General features: G+C 41.1%; 1 protein-coding gene across 1 annotated transcript in view; it reads left to right on the top strand.

Annotated features, from left to right (window-relative positions):
* The first annotated feature begins 1,178 nt into the window (after positions 1-1,178).
* Positions 1,179-18,656, top strand: part of LOC310952076 (pleckstrin homology domain-containing family G member 4B-like) — a 28,449-nt gene continuing 10,971 nt past the window's right edge. Inside the window, exons 1-13 of the mRNA XM_083920562.1 lie at positions 1,179-1,495; positions 11,844-12,041; positions 12,176-12,505; positions 13,508-13,700; positions 14,289-14,468; positions 14,603-14,806; positions 15,511-15,631; positions 15,759-15,852; positions 16,316-16,402; positions 17,298-17,414; positions 17,527-17,625; positions 17,835-17,986; positions 18,515-18,653. Of these exons, the coding sequence (XP_083776688.1) occupies positions 1,493-1,495; positions 11,844-12,041; positions 12,176-12,505; positions 13,508-13,700; positions 14,289-14,468; positions 14,603-14,806; positions 15,511-15,631; positions 15,759-15,852; positions 16,316-16,402; positions 17,298-17,414; positions 17,527-17,625; positions 17,835-17,986; positions 18,515-18,653 (1,917 nt within the window). The 5' untranslated portion in view covers positions 1,179-1,492. The remainder of the gene's footprint in view (positions 1,496-11,843; positions 12,042-12,175; positions 12,506-13,507; positions 13,701-14,288; positions 14,469-14,602; positions 14,807-15,510; positions 15,632-15,758; positions 15,853-16,315; positions 16,403-17,297; positions 17,415-17,526; positions 17,626-17,834; positions 17,987-18,514; positions 18,654-18,656) is intronic.

Below are 18,656 nucleotides of genomic sequence, written 5' to 3'. Positions count from 1 at the left end.
CTGTAGACGGCATGTTAGCCTTCTGGGAAGCTGTCTGAGTCCCTCCTGATTAAAGAGTTTGTACATAATAATAGAATGGATTGATCTGAATTACACCTCATTTACCAGAAAATGTGCAGAAAGTCCTTTCAGTGTCCCATTTGGCTCTTGATATCTTGTTTTTACAGTATCTGTTCTGTATATGCCAGTACATCGACATGTGCAAATATTGTATCCTGGACAGTCACTGAGAGAGCTCACACAAGTGAATGCAAATAGTTTTCAATTTGTGACTTAAGTTTATTTATACCCTCACCTCTACTGTTTATCTCCAAAATCAAAACACAGTGAATGGATGGCAACAAACTTCAGAGACTTCTCTGTCTTCATCTTCATCTCCCTTCAGTCTGCACCAGCACACACACACACACACACACACACACACACACACACACACACACACACACACACACACACACACACACACACACACACACACACACAGACTACTTTTTGCCATAGTATGTGACATCATCTTGCCGGAATTCCCTGGATGATCTGATTTAATCTTAACCCTCAACCATTCCCATAAATTGTGATGATAACTCTGTGGGGACCAGCTTTCTGTCTCCATGTTCGTAATGTGACAGATTTACATCCCCAAAATGTGGGAACACACACACACACACGCGCACACACACACACACACACACACACACACACACACACACACACACACGCGCACGGCTTGTTGGTATCATGGATCATGTTCCTTGTTTGTTGTTTGTTTTTGGCATTTTATTATATTGTAGGTTAATAATGACCATGTTATTGTCCTGTGTGTTTGTGTGTGTGTGTGTGTGTGTGTGTGTGTGTGTGTGTGTGTGTGTGTGTGTGTGTGTGTGTGTGTGTGTGTGTGTGTGTGTGTGTGTGTGTGTGTGTGTGTGTGTGTGTGTGTGTGTGTGTGTGTGTGTGTGTGTGTGTGTGTGTGTGTGTGTGTGTGTGCAGGCGTGGAAAAAAAAGTACAAATTTGCACTTGGATTTACTGTGAGGCTTCTCTCTCTTTCTCTCTTTCTCTCTCTCTCTCTCTCCCTCTCTCTCTCTCTCCCTCTCTCACCTCTCCTCATGTTTGGTCACACTGCCCCTCTCAGACAAACATAGCGCCCGACACTTGAGGTACTGCGAGAGGGAGAGAGCAAACAGAGACAGCGAAGCGGGGACAGAAAGCAGAGAGAGCACAGTAAATCAGAGACACAAAGAGAGAAGAAGAGGAAAACAAATCAAAGACTAAGTGCGGCTCAGCTGAGGACTTGACAAATGCTCATCCGGCTGGCTTAAGGTTGTCCTTACTCGTTCGGCCGCAAGTGATTGTCCGGGCAGAAATGGATTTCATTTTGGTCCTCCAGTCTCTGAGTAGGAAGAGCAGCTCTGTAGATTACTGTCACTGCTTTTGGATTATTTCACACACCGCTGCAGTTGTGATGAATGGGAATGACAGCATGCAGAAAGGAAGATGGTAATATGACAGTCTGTATGCTTATACTTCCATGCTGTTTTTGTCTTTTTGTGCCAGCTGTAGCTCTCAGAGTTTAACATTTACTCTCTGAAAATGTGTAGTTAAGTAAGATTGCCGTTTTAAATGGCATACAGTAATTGTAACTAATAGTTTAAAAGTTGTTAGACACTTGAATAGATTAATTTGAAGTTTTGGCATACTTCTGTCAGTCCTGAGCTTGTACTTATATATTGAATGACCCATCTAAAGGTGTTAGATGTTGTGTGGCATTTCAGCTTCCTGGCGTTCAACTCATAATCCATCACTTTCCTGTCGTACGCCTCCCTGTTAGACGACAGAGGAGGACGAGATGCTTCATGTTACTCCGACTTTAGTAGCTTAAATAACATCGTAAGTGTCTTAGGTGTCGTAAGACTCAATTCATAGATTTGAAATTTAGTTGACAAGTTTGATAAATGACTAATGGTTTGCTATTCATCAAGCAAAAAATTATGACCTGATTCAAGTTTAGCTGCTTTTCTAAATTGAAATAAATGAAAATTATTACTAGGAGCCTTTTTTTTGAGAAACACATCTTGAATGATTCATTCATGTAAAACATGGCCGTTAAAACACTGTCCCTTTTTTATATAGTGCTGCAGTCATTTATTTATCACGTCCTGACAAGTGGTCTTTTATGTTGAAACATGCATGTACTCTGACTGTGAAGTACAGCATAGCTCCTGTAGCTTGCGCTGGCTGCTGCTCTCCGTTTTGAGTCGGAGTGAAGGTCTCAGGTTACGGAGGGCTGAGGCAGAGTTCACAAAACAGCCACTGTATCCGCCTCCTTCCTGGATCCCTGTTTACTGGCATTTGAGTCACGCAGAAGGAGAAACCATCCTATAGCGTCAGGGAGGTGATGTTGGGCACCAGTGCTGTCGGATTTGGAAAAGTTCAACGCTTTCCTTTTATTTTGGCCCGTTGAGAATCTCAGCCTCCATATCCTGATGTTTCTGAATGTGTGTGTTGTCACCTTGGCTGCAGAGAGGGTGTGCCCGGTTGAACATAAAGTAGATTTTGTTTGGCACTCACTGACTGGAAGGATGTCATAGAGGGAACTGAATTTCAAAATGCCCGCCCAGCTCCCCTGTAGGATTGTGTGTGTGTGTGTGTGTGTGTGTGTGTGTGTGTGTGTGTGTGTGTGTGTGTGTGTGTGTGTGTGTGTGTGTGTGTGTGTGTGTGTGTGTGTGTGTGTGTGTGTGTGTGTGTGTGTGTGTGTGTGTGTGTGTGTGTGTGTGTGTGTGTGTGTGTGTTTGCACGCATGTGTACCTGTGATTTTCCCGCCCTGTTTTCTGCATATTTGCCATGTTGTAGAAACCAGAGTCCATTAACCCGACTATTCCTGTTTTAAGAGTGACCTCAATGTTTGGGTACTTGTTCCTGTGTGGACCAGGTTAAACAGAGCATCCTTTTTCTCTGGGCAGAAAGACGTCCTGTCCCGTTCGTGGTGATGAAATGGAAATACACAACAGTCAGCTCAACTGCCCAGGTTGCAAAACTACAAATCATCACCCCGCCTATACATGGAACACGCTCATTTATGTCTCTTTGGTGATGAAATAGGCTGCATGTGCGTTCAGACAACATGTCTAAGATATAAGAACTCTTCTGCGAATTTAAGTAGACAGGTTGACTGAGCTGCTGTAGCTGTGAGACAGCTGTTCAAAGAGTTTAACTCTGATGGGTTTGACAACTGCAAAGTGTTAATTTTTATTCCCTGAGCAATACATACACTGATCATTTCCCTGCCTAGTTTCGGCATTCAGTGCATCAAAATGTCTTTTTCAGCCAAGACAAATGCACTCAAACAGGGATTCAACATGATACATCTAAATGTAAATCTGATTAGCATAATTGTGTGTTTTTCCTGTATCTAAGTGATCGTTTCTGGTTGTTTGTTATGAAATCTGCCGGTGTAAGTTACATTAAGCACAACTGTGCCCTAATTACAGATGAGACAAGTGTGTCAGTGAAAGCTAAGTCGCACTTTGATATAATAACACGCCTCGCGCACGCTCGGTGACAGACACGTCAACTCGCTCAGGATGAGTTTAAAGATGTCCTTAAAGTCTCGGCTCATTCATAATTCTCTGACGTGTTTTTAACGACTTAAACACAGGCCTCGCTGCCTCCTGACTGCTACTTTACAGCCACCTTCAAACCATCCTGCTGATCAAGGCCGACATGATTAGTGTTTGCCCTCCACAAGCTCCGATTTGCTGATCCCTGTGAAGCTACTAAATATACGGTCTGCCCGTCTCGGTACCTCAGTGGTCATGTACAGGAGCTCTACTCAGCCTGTGTTTATGTCCGTCCTCCGTGTAACCTGGTTTGTGCTTGTGCTCGGGTGTCAGGTGTGTTGCACTCAGAAAAAGACACAGATATAGAGAATAAAAACTTTCGGGACTCTTTGTACCTTTTAGTCTAAAGGTGCAGCTTTTAGGCTAAAAGGTACGTTAGGTAGGCTACATCCATTTACTCCAAAGATGGAATTTATCACCTTTTCTCTTTTCATACTGAAGGTTTCCGAGCTGAAAATAGCACAGGTGGTAAATTATTTACACAATAAGTGCTCAAAAGAGTTCCTATATGTTTTGGGCCACCTGTAAAGATCTGAAATTGTGTGAGTTTTCATCTCAAATCTCTTTTTGGGCTGTTGTATGAGGCAGCAACAATCTGGGAAGCTAACTGACTAGCATTAAACATCCAAAGAATTGATCCCAAGATATGAAAATTCAAAGGTCATGCTCCTCCGATTTAAATCAGATGTGTGCTTATTTGTAATGCCACATTGTAATATTTTGTGTCAAACATTTAAACCACTGATTGATAAAAGATGAGATTAACCATTTTCAAATGGGTTCACACAAAACACAAACATTAGCAAAGACACTAGAGCTAGTGCCTCCTTGATGTTAATTATTCCTTATTGAAATTAGTTTGTAGTTACTTAAAATAATGTTTAAAGTTAAGTTTACAGATTTGCTGATGTTATTCACAACCGAAGCAAAAACTTTTAACATGTTGCTTCTGCACCATTTACGAATCTCAACTATTACAGGCATTTGATTTAATAAGAGGACTCATTTTGCACCGTGCCTGGTGTGAGTTACGTGTGTGCACAATTGAATTTTCTTCCAAATTACAAAACGCTTATGGTTTTCTGTCACTATCAGTGTTTCCTGGTCAGGGCACGAGAGCTGTTGTCATTCAGAAAGTTGTCATTCTCAGCGAATGTCTCATCAGAGCAGCAGGCTGAAAACAGCAGTTCATCAAACTGCTGTGACTCCGATGTTACTGTGGGAGTCCATCCTGCTGGAAAAATGTGCACGGATGAAAAAAGTTTCCAATTTTTGTTCTTTTTTTTTTTAGGTCTTACAGCATGTGAAAGTTTTGTAAAATATTTGTAAAACAAGAGAGATCTGAAACACAGGAATATACGAGGAAAAATGTCTAATAGACAAAATAGAGCACATTTCTAGTTTTTATATTTGTTAAAATACTTTTCAAATACTTCATAATAGAGAAAAAAAAATCTGCACTCACATTAAGTCATCATTCTCTTTTGCTCGCCCTTGGAGTCGAGACAAATTGACCTAATAATTTTATTTGGTTAAAATGCATCATCTCCCATGAGATGAGATGAGATGAGATGAGATGAGATGAGATGCATCATCTCCCAACCTGGACTCCTCATTTACTCAGCATCTAAAAATGATCCGCCAGTATTTATCAATGTTCCAGGTAATTAAAAATCCCATTAAGGACTCATTCTTCCTCTGATTTGTCCTCTAATAGGGCACAGCAGGATGCACAAGTAAAATGTGAAGGTAACAGTCATGGATTTATAAGTCGGCCTCTTCACAGAGCTTTAAGCAGCCCAAATGTTCTCTTCGAAGAGTAGAGCAGGATTTAAATCATGCGTTAAATGCTTCAGAATGAGACTCTTTCCTGTCATCCTCAGGCTGTCCTGTCATAATAAAGGTATGAAAAGGTAAAAATATAAAAATAGAAACATGATAACATGATTGTCATGATAAACATAAATCTGTTTTTTTCAAAATCATCCATAAAACATATAAAAATAAAATAAATCATAAATATTTTTCTTTATTGTTTATTGTGGCGATATCGAAAAACCAAAGGTCCGAACTGCGTTACTGCAATATTTATGTCATATGGAAAACACGTAAGGTTCGGATCCTTGCAAGTTTGCAATAAAGTTCTTCAGTCGGTACTTTTGATTTGTCAAGCATTTAATTCACACAGGAGTAAACAAAAATAGGCTTTACCATGTGTTTTTTTAATATAGACTGATTATTTAATGAATTAACAGAAACCATGCTGCATGGTGATATATTTCGTTATTGAGATATGAAAGGACCTATATTGGGATAGAAGGTATTGTCCATGTCGCCCAGCCTAATGCATTTGGGATAAAATAACTAAATCCATGTCTGTCCCTCAGCTCCTCTTTGTGTGGGCAGCAGGAAAACCATTTTAAGTAGTTTGTGTAATCCAGTGGGGAATCTTTGTATATCAGCTCTCTCTCTCTCTCTCTCTCTCTCTCTCTCTCTCTCTCTCTCTCTCTCTCTCTCTCTCTCTCTCTCTCTCTCTCTCTCTCTCTCTCTCTCTCTCTCTCTCTTTAAAAAAAAGGATGAAAAACCGCAGACGTAAACACAGGAAATGGATTCTTTTCATGCTTATCTAGACGCAGTATCAGTGTCTGTAGAGACTTTGAAGTTTGGCCGAATCACACTAGTTGTGCTTATTGTGCTTCACATATTTCTCAGACAATTTGTATATATGATGTTACACAGACTGAATACTTGTGAGGATACTTCATTGGATTGTGAGGGGGGTACAGTAGTTATATAAATAAGAAAAAGTAAAGACAAAATTAAGTTTCTATTGAAGTATGTGCATTTTTGGAAGCAAATACTATGATTATTAGGTCCCTTTTCTATTTCTAAACCCTTAAAAACACTGACATTAGTTTTATCTCTTATGAATATGTGATTGTTTTCATTCTTTCCAGGACGTACTTAGTCCCCATCTATTTACCAGGGTTGAAAGGAATGATTAATAATAATTTTGGAAACAATTTGTTAAAAATGTGGTTTCTATCTAATGGCACAGTGGGGGTCTTCTTGGTGACCTAGTTTAGGGATCTGAGATGCAAACCGTGTAATCACAACATCCTCAAATGAAGCCGGGGACCTTTGCTACATGTCCTCACCTCAGGCTAAACAGGCTAAATGCCCAAAAAACAGACTTTAAAAGAGTAATGTCACAGTCTTCATGAGGGGAGAAAAGTCCCACAGAGATGAATTTAGTCACCATGAATGCTTTCCCTTTTTGTTCTTCAATATGTTTTTCTTGTTCAGGCAGGAACCTGCTTGACATCAGGAATGTGTTAAGACTATTTCTGTTTCATAATGATACTGGACAGAGACATTCAAACTGTCCTCAGCTCTCACACAGGGACATCTTATCCACAGTAATGTGAGTCGTCATTTATTTCAGTGGCTGAGTGAGAGAGATCTGAGTGTTTATATAGAGCTGTGTGAATCTTCGGCAACAGTATGCCGGCCCGGGCAGAAAGACAGGTCCGTACAGTCCACTTATGCACCACATAACTGGAGACAGCCTCACAAATAAACACAGACATAAAAATGTCAAACTGAACAAAGAATGTATTCTGGAAACAGCATTGCATTTATTCTCGTAAACAGACATACAGTAACTGGTGATGTGTCGTGCTTCTCACAGCTGACTCATATTACCAGCGGTGTAAACACGCTCCAAGTTAAATTTCACTCTTGTTTTGTAAACACTCAAAAGGCTAGATAGCAGTTCCTATCACTGTTGCCAGGGGACCCAACCCAACATTACTACATTAGTTATCTTCTTAATGTGTATTTCCGGTGAAAATGGATCCCACTGTCTTTTTCTGCATGAATATACATCAAATAAGCCATCGAGACAGTTTTTTCTCCTCGAGTTCGGTTCAATACTTTCCTCATTGGACTAAACTCCAGTGCATTTGGTCCACTTGTATGGACTGCCTATCAATTTGGACGTAGCCAGCTGCTTAGGCTTGTAGCAGTGTAAGGTGCACTCTCATCGTGCTACTGCAGAGGTTTGGTGCTATTTTGAGCAATATTAGTGGTTAAAAAAAAGCTATTTTAGATGGTTCAGTGCTCCGCCCCAAGCTCCTCAGTGTTAGCCATGTCTGACTTTCTTGATGGTTTATTTGATTGGATCCATTTTCGCTGGAGTTACACTTTAAGGTTTTTACGTGGCAATTTGCAACTTCCCCTCAGCTGAAGGGACCACCTGCTACATTTTATATTGTATATCATTTAGTTGCATATTAAACTGAGCCTCCAATAACAGTGTAAAACAATATTTTTAAGGTGCATGACATACCAAGCTTATAAGATAAGAATAACAGACATAACCATATATTTATACATCATGTTTTAATGTTAAACATGTAGAAGGCACAGTGAATCCTTAAGCTTCACTGTATCTGTGAATGGCTACCTTCACAAGTGTTCAGACCCCTTAAATCTTTCACTCTTGGTTAATTTGCAGCCATTCAAAGATGGTGTATAACCATCTCAAGGATGATCAAAAGAAATGGACAGCACCTGAGTAAAATATGTGTCACAGCAAAGGGTCTGAATACTTATGACCATGTGATATTTCAGTTTCTGTTTTTTAATACATTTGCAAAAATTCTTTCATATGGGTGCTGTATACATTAATAAGGAAAAAAATCTACTTATTTGATTCTAGCAAATGGCTGCAAATTAACAAAGAGTAAGAAATGTAAGTGGGTCTGAATACTTTCTGTACCCACTGCACCTACAGTACAGGCCAGTAAGCCTATATCAATATATCATATCAATGTTTTTTCACGAATAGGTCGATTTATCTTTGCTAATACTATGTTGGATCCATGTTAATGTGTATTTTCAGACATTTTAAATGTTTGAAAAATAATCAACAGTCAATAATCAGACAATAATTCATGTGCTCACCTCCTTTATGACCTTGAGCAGTCCCATCCCTTGTATCCTGTTTGGTCAAAGCTCCCCCAGCCACCTTGACCTTTCACATTGTTAATAACTCACTAAACTCTTAGCTGGCACTCCCAGGGATACTTTCCAGGGGGGCTGCTCATGGTTTCAACTGTCCAGTCTCATTTTACTGTTACTGCTGACAACCTGTTGATACATTCTGACACTTTCTGTCCCGGGAATCCTCTGCTGCATTTGTTGATCTCTGGGGAACAATCGGGCAGCACAGACAAGAGTTTGTTCAGGCGAAGGTTAAATGTTTGTAGGAAAGAATCTGTACTACAGATTCAGAATCATCAAACATCAATCAAACAATCAAACAATCAAAAACACAGACATTTAGGATGTACAGTATGTCATTCAATCATTTGCAAAATGTACCTCTGAGCTTATTGGGCTGAGAGATACTGTATGGACATCAGTCATCGTTTTTGTACATACCGTCGCATGTGTCATTACCCTCAGAGACACTAGTCGTATTGAGAACTGCCTCTGCAATGAAACTGTTAAATCGACTTGTTTTGCAGTGTGCCAGGCTTAGAAAGTTTCCGGTTTTAGAAAGCAGACATAAACAATAGCCACCTCCAGCATTTTGTAGGTGGGGTATGCTGGTCTGATGCATACTTTTTGATTTTGTTTGAATACTACATAGCTGAACGATATGGTCAAAGTCTTCTATCCCCATAAAGGTTAATTCATATCTCGATAACGATATGTATCACAGTATAGCATGTTCTCTGGTAATTCAATGAATAAATAGTCTACATTAAAGAACCATGTGGTAAAGCCTATTTCTTGTATACTCCTGTACAAATTTAATATTTAACAGATATTGAGTATTTTCTCATTTTATTAAGAAGTAAAATCTCTCAACTCAAAATATTTCACATTAGATTTTAGAAAAAATGTGTTTGTATGTTCTTATTATCAATTAAGACAATGTAATTGTGTGTCACACTATCTCAATACATGATTTCATCACAATATGATACGATTAAAAGATGATAAATATTTGTATTAAATTATACCCCAGCCCTTATACTGCATGCTATATTTTGGCAAAATCAGTATGTACTCCTAGTTTAGTAGGCGGTTTCGAATACAGCCTTTAAATCTAGAGTCTATCCATCTTTTCCCCTAAGTCTTCATCTACTACCGCTTCACTTTTGAATACATTTGAGAATAACATTTCACCTCTCTTGGGAGCATTTTGTAATACTCCCTTATAAACATGATTATGTGCAATTGTATACAGGTTATTTTAATTTCTAGAATTTCCAAGCTGCCCTTTGCCAAGAATCCAGACCTCCGTCACTGACAACCGAGAAAAAAAACACATTCACGGACAGTCACGGACATCATTTGAGAGTTAATGAAGAAGGGGCTCATTGTCTTCAGGCTGGGAAAACATTTAATTAAAATTTTATGAACTGTGAACTGAATTTGCTTTACAGTACATACTGTGCTTCTGAGCCTGACCCCATCCTCATCCTCCTCTCCTTTGGCCCCACAGTTGCTTCCTTTATCATCACCGTCCCCCTCCTCCTTCTCTTTCATGTTATCACGATGAACATCGCTGTGTTTTGTCCCAGCAGGGTGTGGCAGGACCGACCACAAAGCTCTGAGTCACAGTGATGTTTTCCAAGCCGTGGGGGCTGTGGAGAGTCCAGCATTTTTAGATCTAATGTAAGGGGATAGGATAGAGAGGGTGGATGATGCCTATAGGGGAAAACAAGTAAAAACAGACGCAGATAAGAAACAACAAACATATAGGAACACTGAATAGGAAAGAGAATTCACTGAGTACGTCTCCTGGTTATACAGTGCTGATCCTGCAAATCTGAAAAGCTTTTGAAGAGAACGAGGGATACATTTCTTTTTCTTTCAATGGTGCAGAGAAGGAGATGCACAACAGATAACATCTAATCTGAGGGGACATTATTCATAACACAATCTATTCTGTTTCCATCTCCCCCTTTCTTCATAACCACAGCTGGAAGTGATTTTAACAAACAGATATGAGACTGTTATCCATCTCCTCATTTAACTCTGCCAGCAGGCAAATAAATGTATTTTCCAAAATGTCACATAACATTAATGATTAATTATACTCAAGACAGGAAGATTTTTAAACTAAGACACATTTCCTGACTGACATTGATGCAATCCCCTACAGTAAATGACACTGAACACATGCCTGAGGGGAAAGGGGGCAGCAGCATTCATGCTATGTGTCGACATTCACACACAGCCCTTACCGATGCCATATATCTCCCCACAGAGCCTCAGCCATGCATGTATATACATTAACCCCTAAGGTCTGCTGCCATGGCCTTTGCTGGATGCTAAATAAAGCAGGGCCTAAAAGTGGGTAGCGGGCCATGAGTTCAGGTCAAAGGGAATGTGAAACTATAAACCAGGAGGCTAGCTAGCCTTGAGACGAGCCATCACACAGTGTTTACTTGGATGTTTGCTGTCAAGCTGCCTGACTATGTTTGATGATGAGCACAGAGTGTTTGTGTTTGTGTAGCTATTCTCTCAGCAGGCCATGAGGTTGAGGACGAGGCCTGTGTAATTTACTGTAAGAGACGCCAGTGAGATAAAAAGTACTGAACTTAGTTTCCTGTTGTTCAGCATTACAGCAGATTTAAGTAAATGACTTCACTTGAAGTCACAATTTCAATGGAAGAGACAATAAATTGATTAACTGATTGTGAGAATATTAATCAACAATTGTAATAATTAACTAAAGACCATCTTGCGATGGGATCACACCGGCCGCAAGTTAGAAAATACCAAATCAAGCCAGGGGCATAAAGTGGTGGGGCAATGCTTCGTCAAGCACCTTTGCTTAGACATGGTTTTCATTTTGATCTCAACTACACACCTGTAAAGTCTTGTGACTGCATTTTGGGCCAGTGGGGTAGTGATAAAATCTGGCCACAGACATATAAACAGCTGGCAAATTACACAGTAGTTCCTGCTACAGTAGGTGTCTCCAGGACCACATTTTGCAATGATGACATGAACACACAAACACACACACACACACACACACACAATATCACTCTAAAACTGAAAACTTGTCCAAGTAGTGCACGTCTATAGCGTCCACAGATCATGACCTGCCTTGTAACTGATGTAGTGTTGAAGAATAATGAACCAGTAGGACATTGAGCAAAGCTTTTCTTTAACCTCTGCTTTCTCTCTCATGTTTTCAGAACGTTAATTCTCTGGAGAGCTCGATCCAGAACCTGCTGTCGGTGCTGTACCCGCCCTTCGAGGCCACTGCCCCCACTCTTCTCAGCCAGCTTTTCCAAATTATCGACAGTCGATATGAGGGAGATGCCCTTCGGTGCCTGCTGGACTTTCTGGTCCCAGCCAAGCACATCTTAGACACCGTGCAGCAGGCTGCATGTGTAAGTCACTGTCTGTTTGTTAATATGGAACAAAGCTGCCATAAGATCTTCTTGCTGGACTTAATATCATAATAAAAATAGAATAAAAAATTGGTCATTTCTGAAACTTTGTCATTGTCTTTGTCCCCTTTTAGGCTCAGTACTCCGATGTACTTTTCCTGTGTGAGGGCTGGCCTCTGTGTTTGCGTGACCAAGTTGTTGTCCACCTGGCTCCCATCAACCCCGTGCTACTTCAGCCTGGCGACTTTTACCTCCAGGTGGCACCCTTCTGTGACCAATCAGCTCGCATCGTCGTCTGCAGCCTCCTGGAAGAAGAGGGGCTGATAGTGGAAGTAGTTGAGGAGGCCCCGATCCCTGAAACATCCTATCCTTGTATATTCAGCCGTGACTGGTTAGAGGAGATCAACCAGGGCCGCCATGGAACACCTCTCAGCCAATGCCTGCTCTCCACCGAGCGGGGCGTGGTGAGGTTGCCATGGGAACGGGTGGCCGTGCCTGACTTTGTTGACGTGCCACTGTGTGCTGGGAGTAGTATGGCCTCTGCTCCTCCTTCATATCCTCCTTTACCGCCTCCGCTTCCACATCCTCCACCTCTTCCTCATTTTACGGAGAATTCTTCATCAGATCGTTCATCTCCTCTTTCTCCTTTAAGGAAATCTGCACCAAAACAGTATCCTGTAACCATTCAAAATTCTATTTTAACATCTTCTTCACATCCCTCTGCCTTCTCCGTGGAGACCAGAATATGTCCAGCGAGGCACGGCATCGCTGTTTCACTCTGCCTGGTTGATACTAGCGCTGCTTCTTCATCTAGGCTAGTCAAAGTGAAAGAGACTGAAACTGAGCCTAAGCCTATTGGCTGGGTGTCCCCTAATTCGTGGGACAGTTGCTTTACTGGGAAAGATCTAAATACAGCCACAAAAACAAGGCCTGTTTCAGGTACATGCACCCCTGCAAGGGGAGATATAACTACATGCAAAGGCGAAGATAAGAGTGTGATTGTTTCTGCAAATAAAGGGCCAGATAAACATAAAGATACAAACGTCAAAGATACAAACAGGAGAGGGCCAGCAGACCATGTGGTTGCAGAAGGAGAATATATTGATATTCTTCAGGCAACTATGCTTTTTAGTAGAGCTCAGTCAGCAACTGAAGAACAACAGAAATTAGAAGTGCAAATGCAACCGCACACACAAATTGAACCACAAATGCAAAGATATCTACCCAGAGAAGCACAAATGCATCGTCATGCACAAATGGAATCATACATGCAACTACAGAGACAGCCTAACACACAGATACCACTTCAAGCACAGTCACAAGCACATGTGCACTTACCTACAAAACCACAAACACAAAGTCATTCTAGATCAGAAGCTGTTGTATCATTAAGGCCCAATGTGTCCACAGAAACGTCTCTCCACCATTCCCAATCCCATCACCCTGACTCCCTTGAATCTTCTCAGTGTGTCCGCACTGTCCGGTTCTCAGAGAAGCCCTGTACTCCGTGCATGAGGAGAAGACAAGGTGGAAAGGCTTCCAGAGCTCTGGAGCTCAGGTGTCGATACAGGGACTCCTACCAGGCTGCTATACAAAACCCTGTCACCTTTGGACAGGAGAAGGAGAGGGCGAATATGTTAGCTCTTGTGGAGGAGGATGGTGATTTCTCACAGTGCCCTGACGTAATGCCAGAGACTGAAACAGGGGATCCATGGTGTAATGTTCAGGGAACATGGTTTGATCCTAGGAGGCAACACCAGTCTCCTTCCTCTGTCAGTGGAGCCATCTGTAAGGAGTCAGGAGAAAAGAATACGGTTCCATACTGGAAAACAGGAGATACAAACACTGCTCCCTGTATGGATTACAGGGGAACAAATGTATTAACATTAGATGGGCTACCGGAACAAACATTAGAATTTAGGGAACCAAGGAGTGCACATCCTGCCAACACTTATGGCAATTTACACAATGTGAACGGGAAAACATTAGCAGCAGGAACGAGGATAAACATTAACGGAGCTCTGTCGAGTTTAAACGATCAGTCCAATGTCATCTCTGCCAAACACAGCAGACTTCCATTTACTTCAACTGAAATTTCCACGCCGAACATGAGCCTAAAGCCTTGCGAAAGGCTACAAAGCAGATTTAATTCCACAGGAGTGGGTCCAAACTTTCCAAACCCTCTTTCAGCGCCACAGAACAGACGGGAATCCATGCCAGATGGAAGGTGTTCATCCCTCTCCACAGCTGTGGTGGACACCTCAGAGAAGTGTGCGCTGGTCATCGTTGAAGGTCAAAATGTCAGGAGAAGAGAAAATACTGGCTCCTGCGCAGAGATTCCCCAGCTGCATGTGGTCAAATGTAAAAACAGCACAGCTTTTGGACTGGTTTCACCCAAGATCAACAGGAGGAAGACGGTCACTCCAGGTACAGACTAATGTGGTTCTTGTACCATATTCTATTCTAGTTTGATTTTTAGCATCTCATTATTATTTACTACCATATAGAAATTAAACTTCATCAGCCTACCTACAGAAAAACAATATGTCCACTTTCTACAGATGCTGCTCAGCCTGGGAGTACGTTCATAACAAGTAGAAATGGCCATCAGAAGGAGAGCTCATCACAGATAGATCCACCTCCAGCGGCAGAGACACAGAAGATCTCCCAACGTGCCTCTACTCGTCCCAGACCAGACTACCTTCCCCTTGGGTCCCCAGACCCCAGAGACCACCCCCTCTACTCGGGAGTAGCATCTCTCACTGGTAAGTTAGCGTGAGACCCAGCAAAAAACATCAATCAGCCACGATTATGATCATAATCAGTATTCATTGTTCAGCAGTTTTTCAAAAGCAGTAACAAAGTGAAAAAAGGCAACATATACAAATGAGATCACATAAAATATCTGTATTAAATAATTCATTACTAGCTTTCATAAAAACAGGAAGAAATTACAGTAAAAATGTCAGTTATACAGCACATATGAGTGACACTAATGTATATTTTATTTAATAACACTTATCCTGACTCTACTGAATCTATCTCTATTGTAGTCCTCCTCAAGGATGGGTATGAGCATGGCAGTGGAGCAGAGCAAAATAAATCAGATGCTTTCTTCTCTCTTTCTTGTCTTCGCCCTTTTGGAGATCAGTCAGTAGGTAGTCTTGGATTGCCAGACCATACTGCAGCGGAGTAAGCTTATCATTTTCGGATAGAGGTGGGAAAAAAGGCTGCGGCTTGTTTGTATTAATCTAAAGCGTTGACAATCGTTTTGGGCAGCGCTAAGCCCGAAAGTGGAGATAGCAGATGGTAAGGAGAATGCCTGACAACCGGTGTGTGTGAGAGACGTGCTGGATGTCAGGCATTCTCAGCACTGTACATCCGGTAAGCCATACTAGTCAACAGGTTACTGGAAATGGTCACAGATAACAGCATATTCCCTTTTATTTCCTCTCTCTGACCCTTCCAGGTGGCAGAGACAGGACAGGCAGGGCCATAGTCGAGCTCTACGGACACTACCAGGGATGGAGATCAGCTGTAACCAGTCAAGAGCTGTTCCAGATGCTGCTCTACTTCTGCACTATCACCAGGTAACAGCCATTTGCTAGTAAATCAATGAATGAATGAAGGAATAAATTAGTTAACCAGACTTGAATCAATCAATCAAAAAAAAAGTCATACTGGACGGAAGTTTTATTTGCTTTTTTAATCCATCAGGAGAGAAATCAGAGAAGCTGGGATGACGCTTGTTTTTGATTCAAGGAAGTCAAATCCTCAGCCGCAGCTCTACAAGGCCTTGATGGCGCTTCAGGTAAGAAGCAAAGAAACTTGTGCATTGCAGCTGACCACAGCAGAGTTAACTGTTTGGGTGTTTTTTGCTGCTGTTTAAAGACGATGAATTGTGAGTGAACTGTCGATCCTGAGTAATGCAGCAGCTCCTGAGGATAGACCAAATATCCAGAAGTTCTCCTCTTAATTGAAAAGTTGTGTGTAATGTGACAAAAAAAAATTCCTTCACTTACTTGTAATGAAAGGCACAATATCTTGTATGATGTACAAGTTTGTTTGTTTTTTTACAAATTGAATATACAGTTTCCTACATTGATATCAGTTCTATTTACTTACATTTACAATTACATTTCATTGATGCCCATACGTTTTTGACTTTTTAAGTGTACTCTGATTAATTTGCAATGATCACTAAAAGGGTCTAGCTCAAATCAAAGGGACGTGAATGTAGTTAGGTGGCATTTATGTCTTCTAAACTGTTGCAGGAGCAGACTCCCCAGGCTGTGAACAGTTTTGTGCTGCTGGTTGACAAGGAGAGCAGCCATCGGCCAGAGAGATGTCCCGGCATCCAGGTCAGCTTTTTCACTCTTTGCATTAGTTATTATAAGAGCTGGAGAAACACCTCTGTTTGGTTTTCTATGAAGGGTAGTTCATCTGAATAGACAATAAGCTCTATCTTTTTTTCCCATGCTGACAGTGCAGCTATAGGGTTGGCCATGGTCGTTCGTCAGTCAGTCATTTGGTTGTTGGGTCATCACTATGGTCCCGACTAAAATATCTTGATAACACATGGATTAAGATGAAAATCAGGTGACATTCACGATGCCCAGAGGTGGAATATTAATCCAGTGAAATATTTCTACATCACCTGACGGTTAACTTTAGGAGCAACAGCAGGACTTCAGTGGCATTTACAATCAGATACTTTTGCATTTAATACCAGTAGTTAATAGAGTAGAATAACTTAAGTATTGTCAAATTGTTATTTCTTTTAAAAGATACCTGTCCTGGTCTAAAAAAATAATGTACAGCCATTTTTGTGCAAATTGTACAAATCAATCGATCAAATCCTTTACTTTTATAATGTAATTTAACTCCAATGGTTGCTTTAGCACCATCATCAGGAGAATATATTGAGTATACACTTTGTAACTGCTTAAGTCCTTAAGAAAGCAGTTTTGGCAAGAGGAAAGAAAGAATAAAAAAATACTTTATCAGCAAAACAAAACTGACTATTGACAGTCCATAGGGTCTGGTCACATAAAACAAATACCAACAAACAATATATAAATTTTTAAATTTGACAGATATGATGAAGAACATTGGAGAAAAATATATAATATGTTTATTAGAAGACTAGAAGATGTGGTGAATAATGATAAGAAGTGAATAAGAATCTCCTCGTTGTTCATTCTGTAGCTGTGAAAACGTGTTGCTGTTACTTTGACATTTGTTTCCTGGAAGCAGACTGAAGTGGTGACATCGATGAAAGCCTTATTCAAGCTGGTGGAGGGGAGTCAGCTGAGCTCCCACCTGGATGGCACACTGTCTCACAGCCACTGTGACTGGTTAGCGCTGCACCAGGTGAGACAATCACTTCAACACATTACCTGCCTCCTCTCTGCCTCTTTTCTCTCAAATCAGGCAGTGACCTATAGCCCGTGATTTACTCGATTTCACTGCTTTCATTCTCTAGAAACTCTTCCCGTTTGTGTCTGATCTTCATGATGCGTCCAGCCTTCTTCTGAGAGCCATCAGTAAGTTAGAGGAGCCCCAGAGGAAGGACACTGTACAGGTACCTTTATTCTGTCCTTTGACCGCTTACTCATGTTGTCATTTTGGCCTTGAAAGCTGGTGGAAAGTCTTTGCTAATAATCCCAAAAAACTTCAGTAACTATATAAAAGTGTGGGTGAATGCACACAGAAACAGCCAACAACAATTGTGTTGATGTGAAAAAGATATTGTATCATCCACTGATCTTAAAACATATTTTTGTCAAGCAGACTGTGCAGCAGTGCATGGTGGACCAGAGGACTCTTATGAGGAATGTACTGGAGGACAGCCGACTGGTCAACCTGCAGAGGGAGGGCGGGGCCATCCTAGCCAGGCTGCGGAAGGAGAGTGACCTCAAATACTCCCACTGGGAGGATCTCAGGTAAACTCTTGCTCTCACCTGCTATATTAACATGTACACAACACCCAGGTGTTGGCTCTACAGCATTTTGGAGGGTAAACTTGTTTACATAACCTTTGATGCCTTGTGTTTGAATATTCTAGCCGCTAGAAAATATCCACTTGACTAAACATATTCATACCAACCACACTTTTAGGTTCATTATTTGATGGCAGGTTATTTCAGATACACAGGACACAAGAAAGTATTCCAAATGTAGCCTACAGTATGTTCCTTGTGAAGGGGACACAATAACATACTTTTAGTATTTTGAGATCAGTAATAGGTGTACATTTGGTCTAAACACACAACAACTGCCTTTGTGCAAAAGCTGAAAAGAAAAAGTAAGATGTCATGAGCCAATTATTCCCAGTTTGTGTGAATTTGTGTTATTCAAACCTACTTAAGTTATGTTCCTTATCCTCTTCTTCCAGATCACAAGTTTTCATTATATCTTTTATGTATTTTTTTTTTAAGCCTATGCTCTTCACTTTCTTTTCCTACCTGCAGTGACGCAGTGGACTCGGTGACCAGCCTGTACAACCATGTGGAGGAGCAGGTTCACGTCCTTGTGCAGAGGTCCAACATGTCATTGGAACACCTGGAGTATCTGCTGCAACTTAGAGAGGTGGAGGGACACTTCAGGCAGGTG

The sequence above is a fragment of the Echiichthys vipera genome, assembly GCF_963691815.1.
Source record: "Echiichthys vipera genome assembly, chromosome: 9".
Taxonomy (NCBI): Eukaryota; Metazoa; Chordata; class Actinopteri; order Perciformes; family Trachinidae; genus Echiichthys; species Echiichthys vipera.
This window is presented reverse-complemented; position numbering and strand designations above follow the sequence as displayed.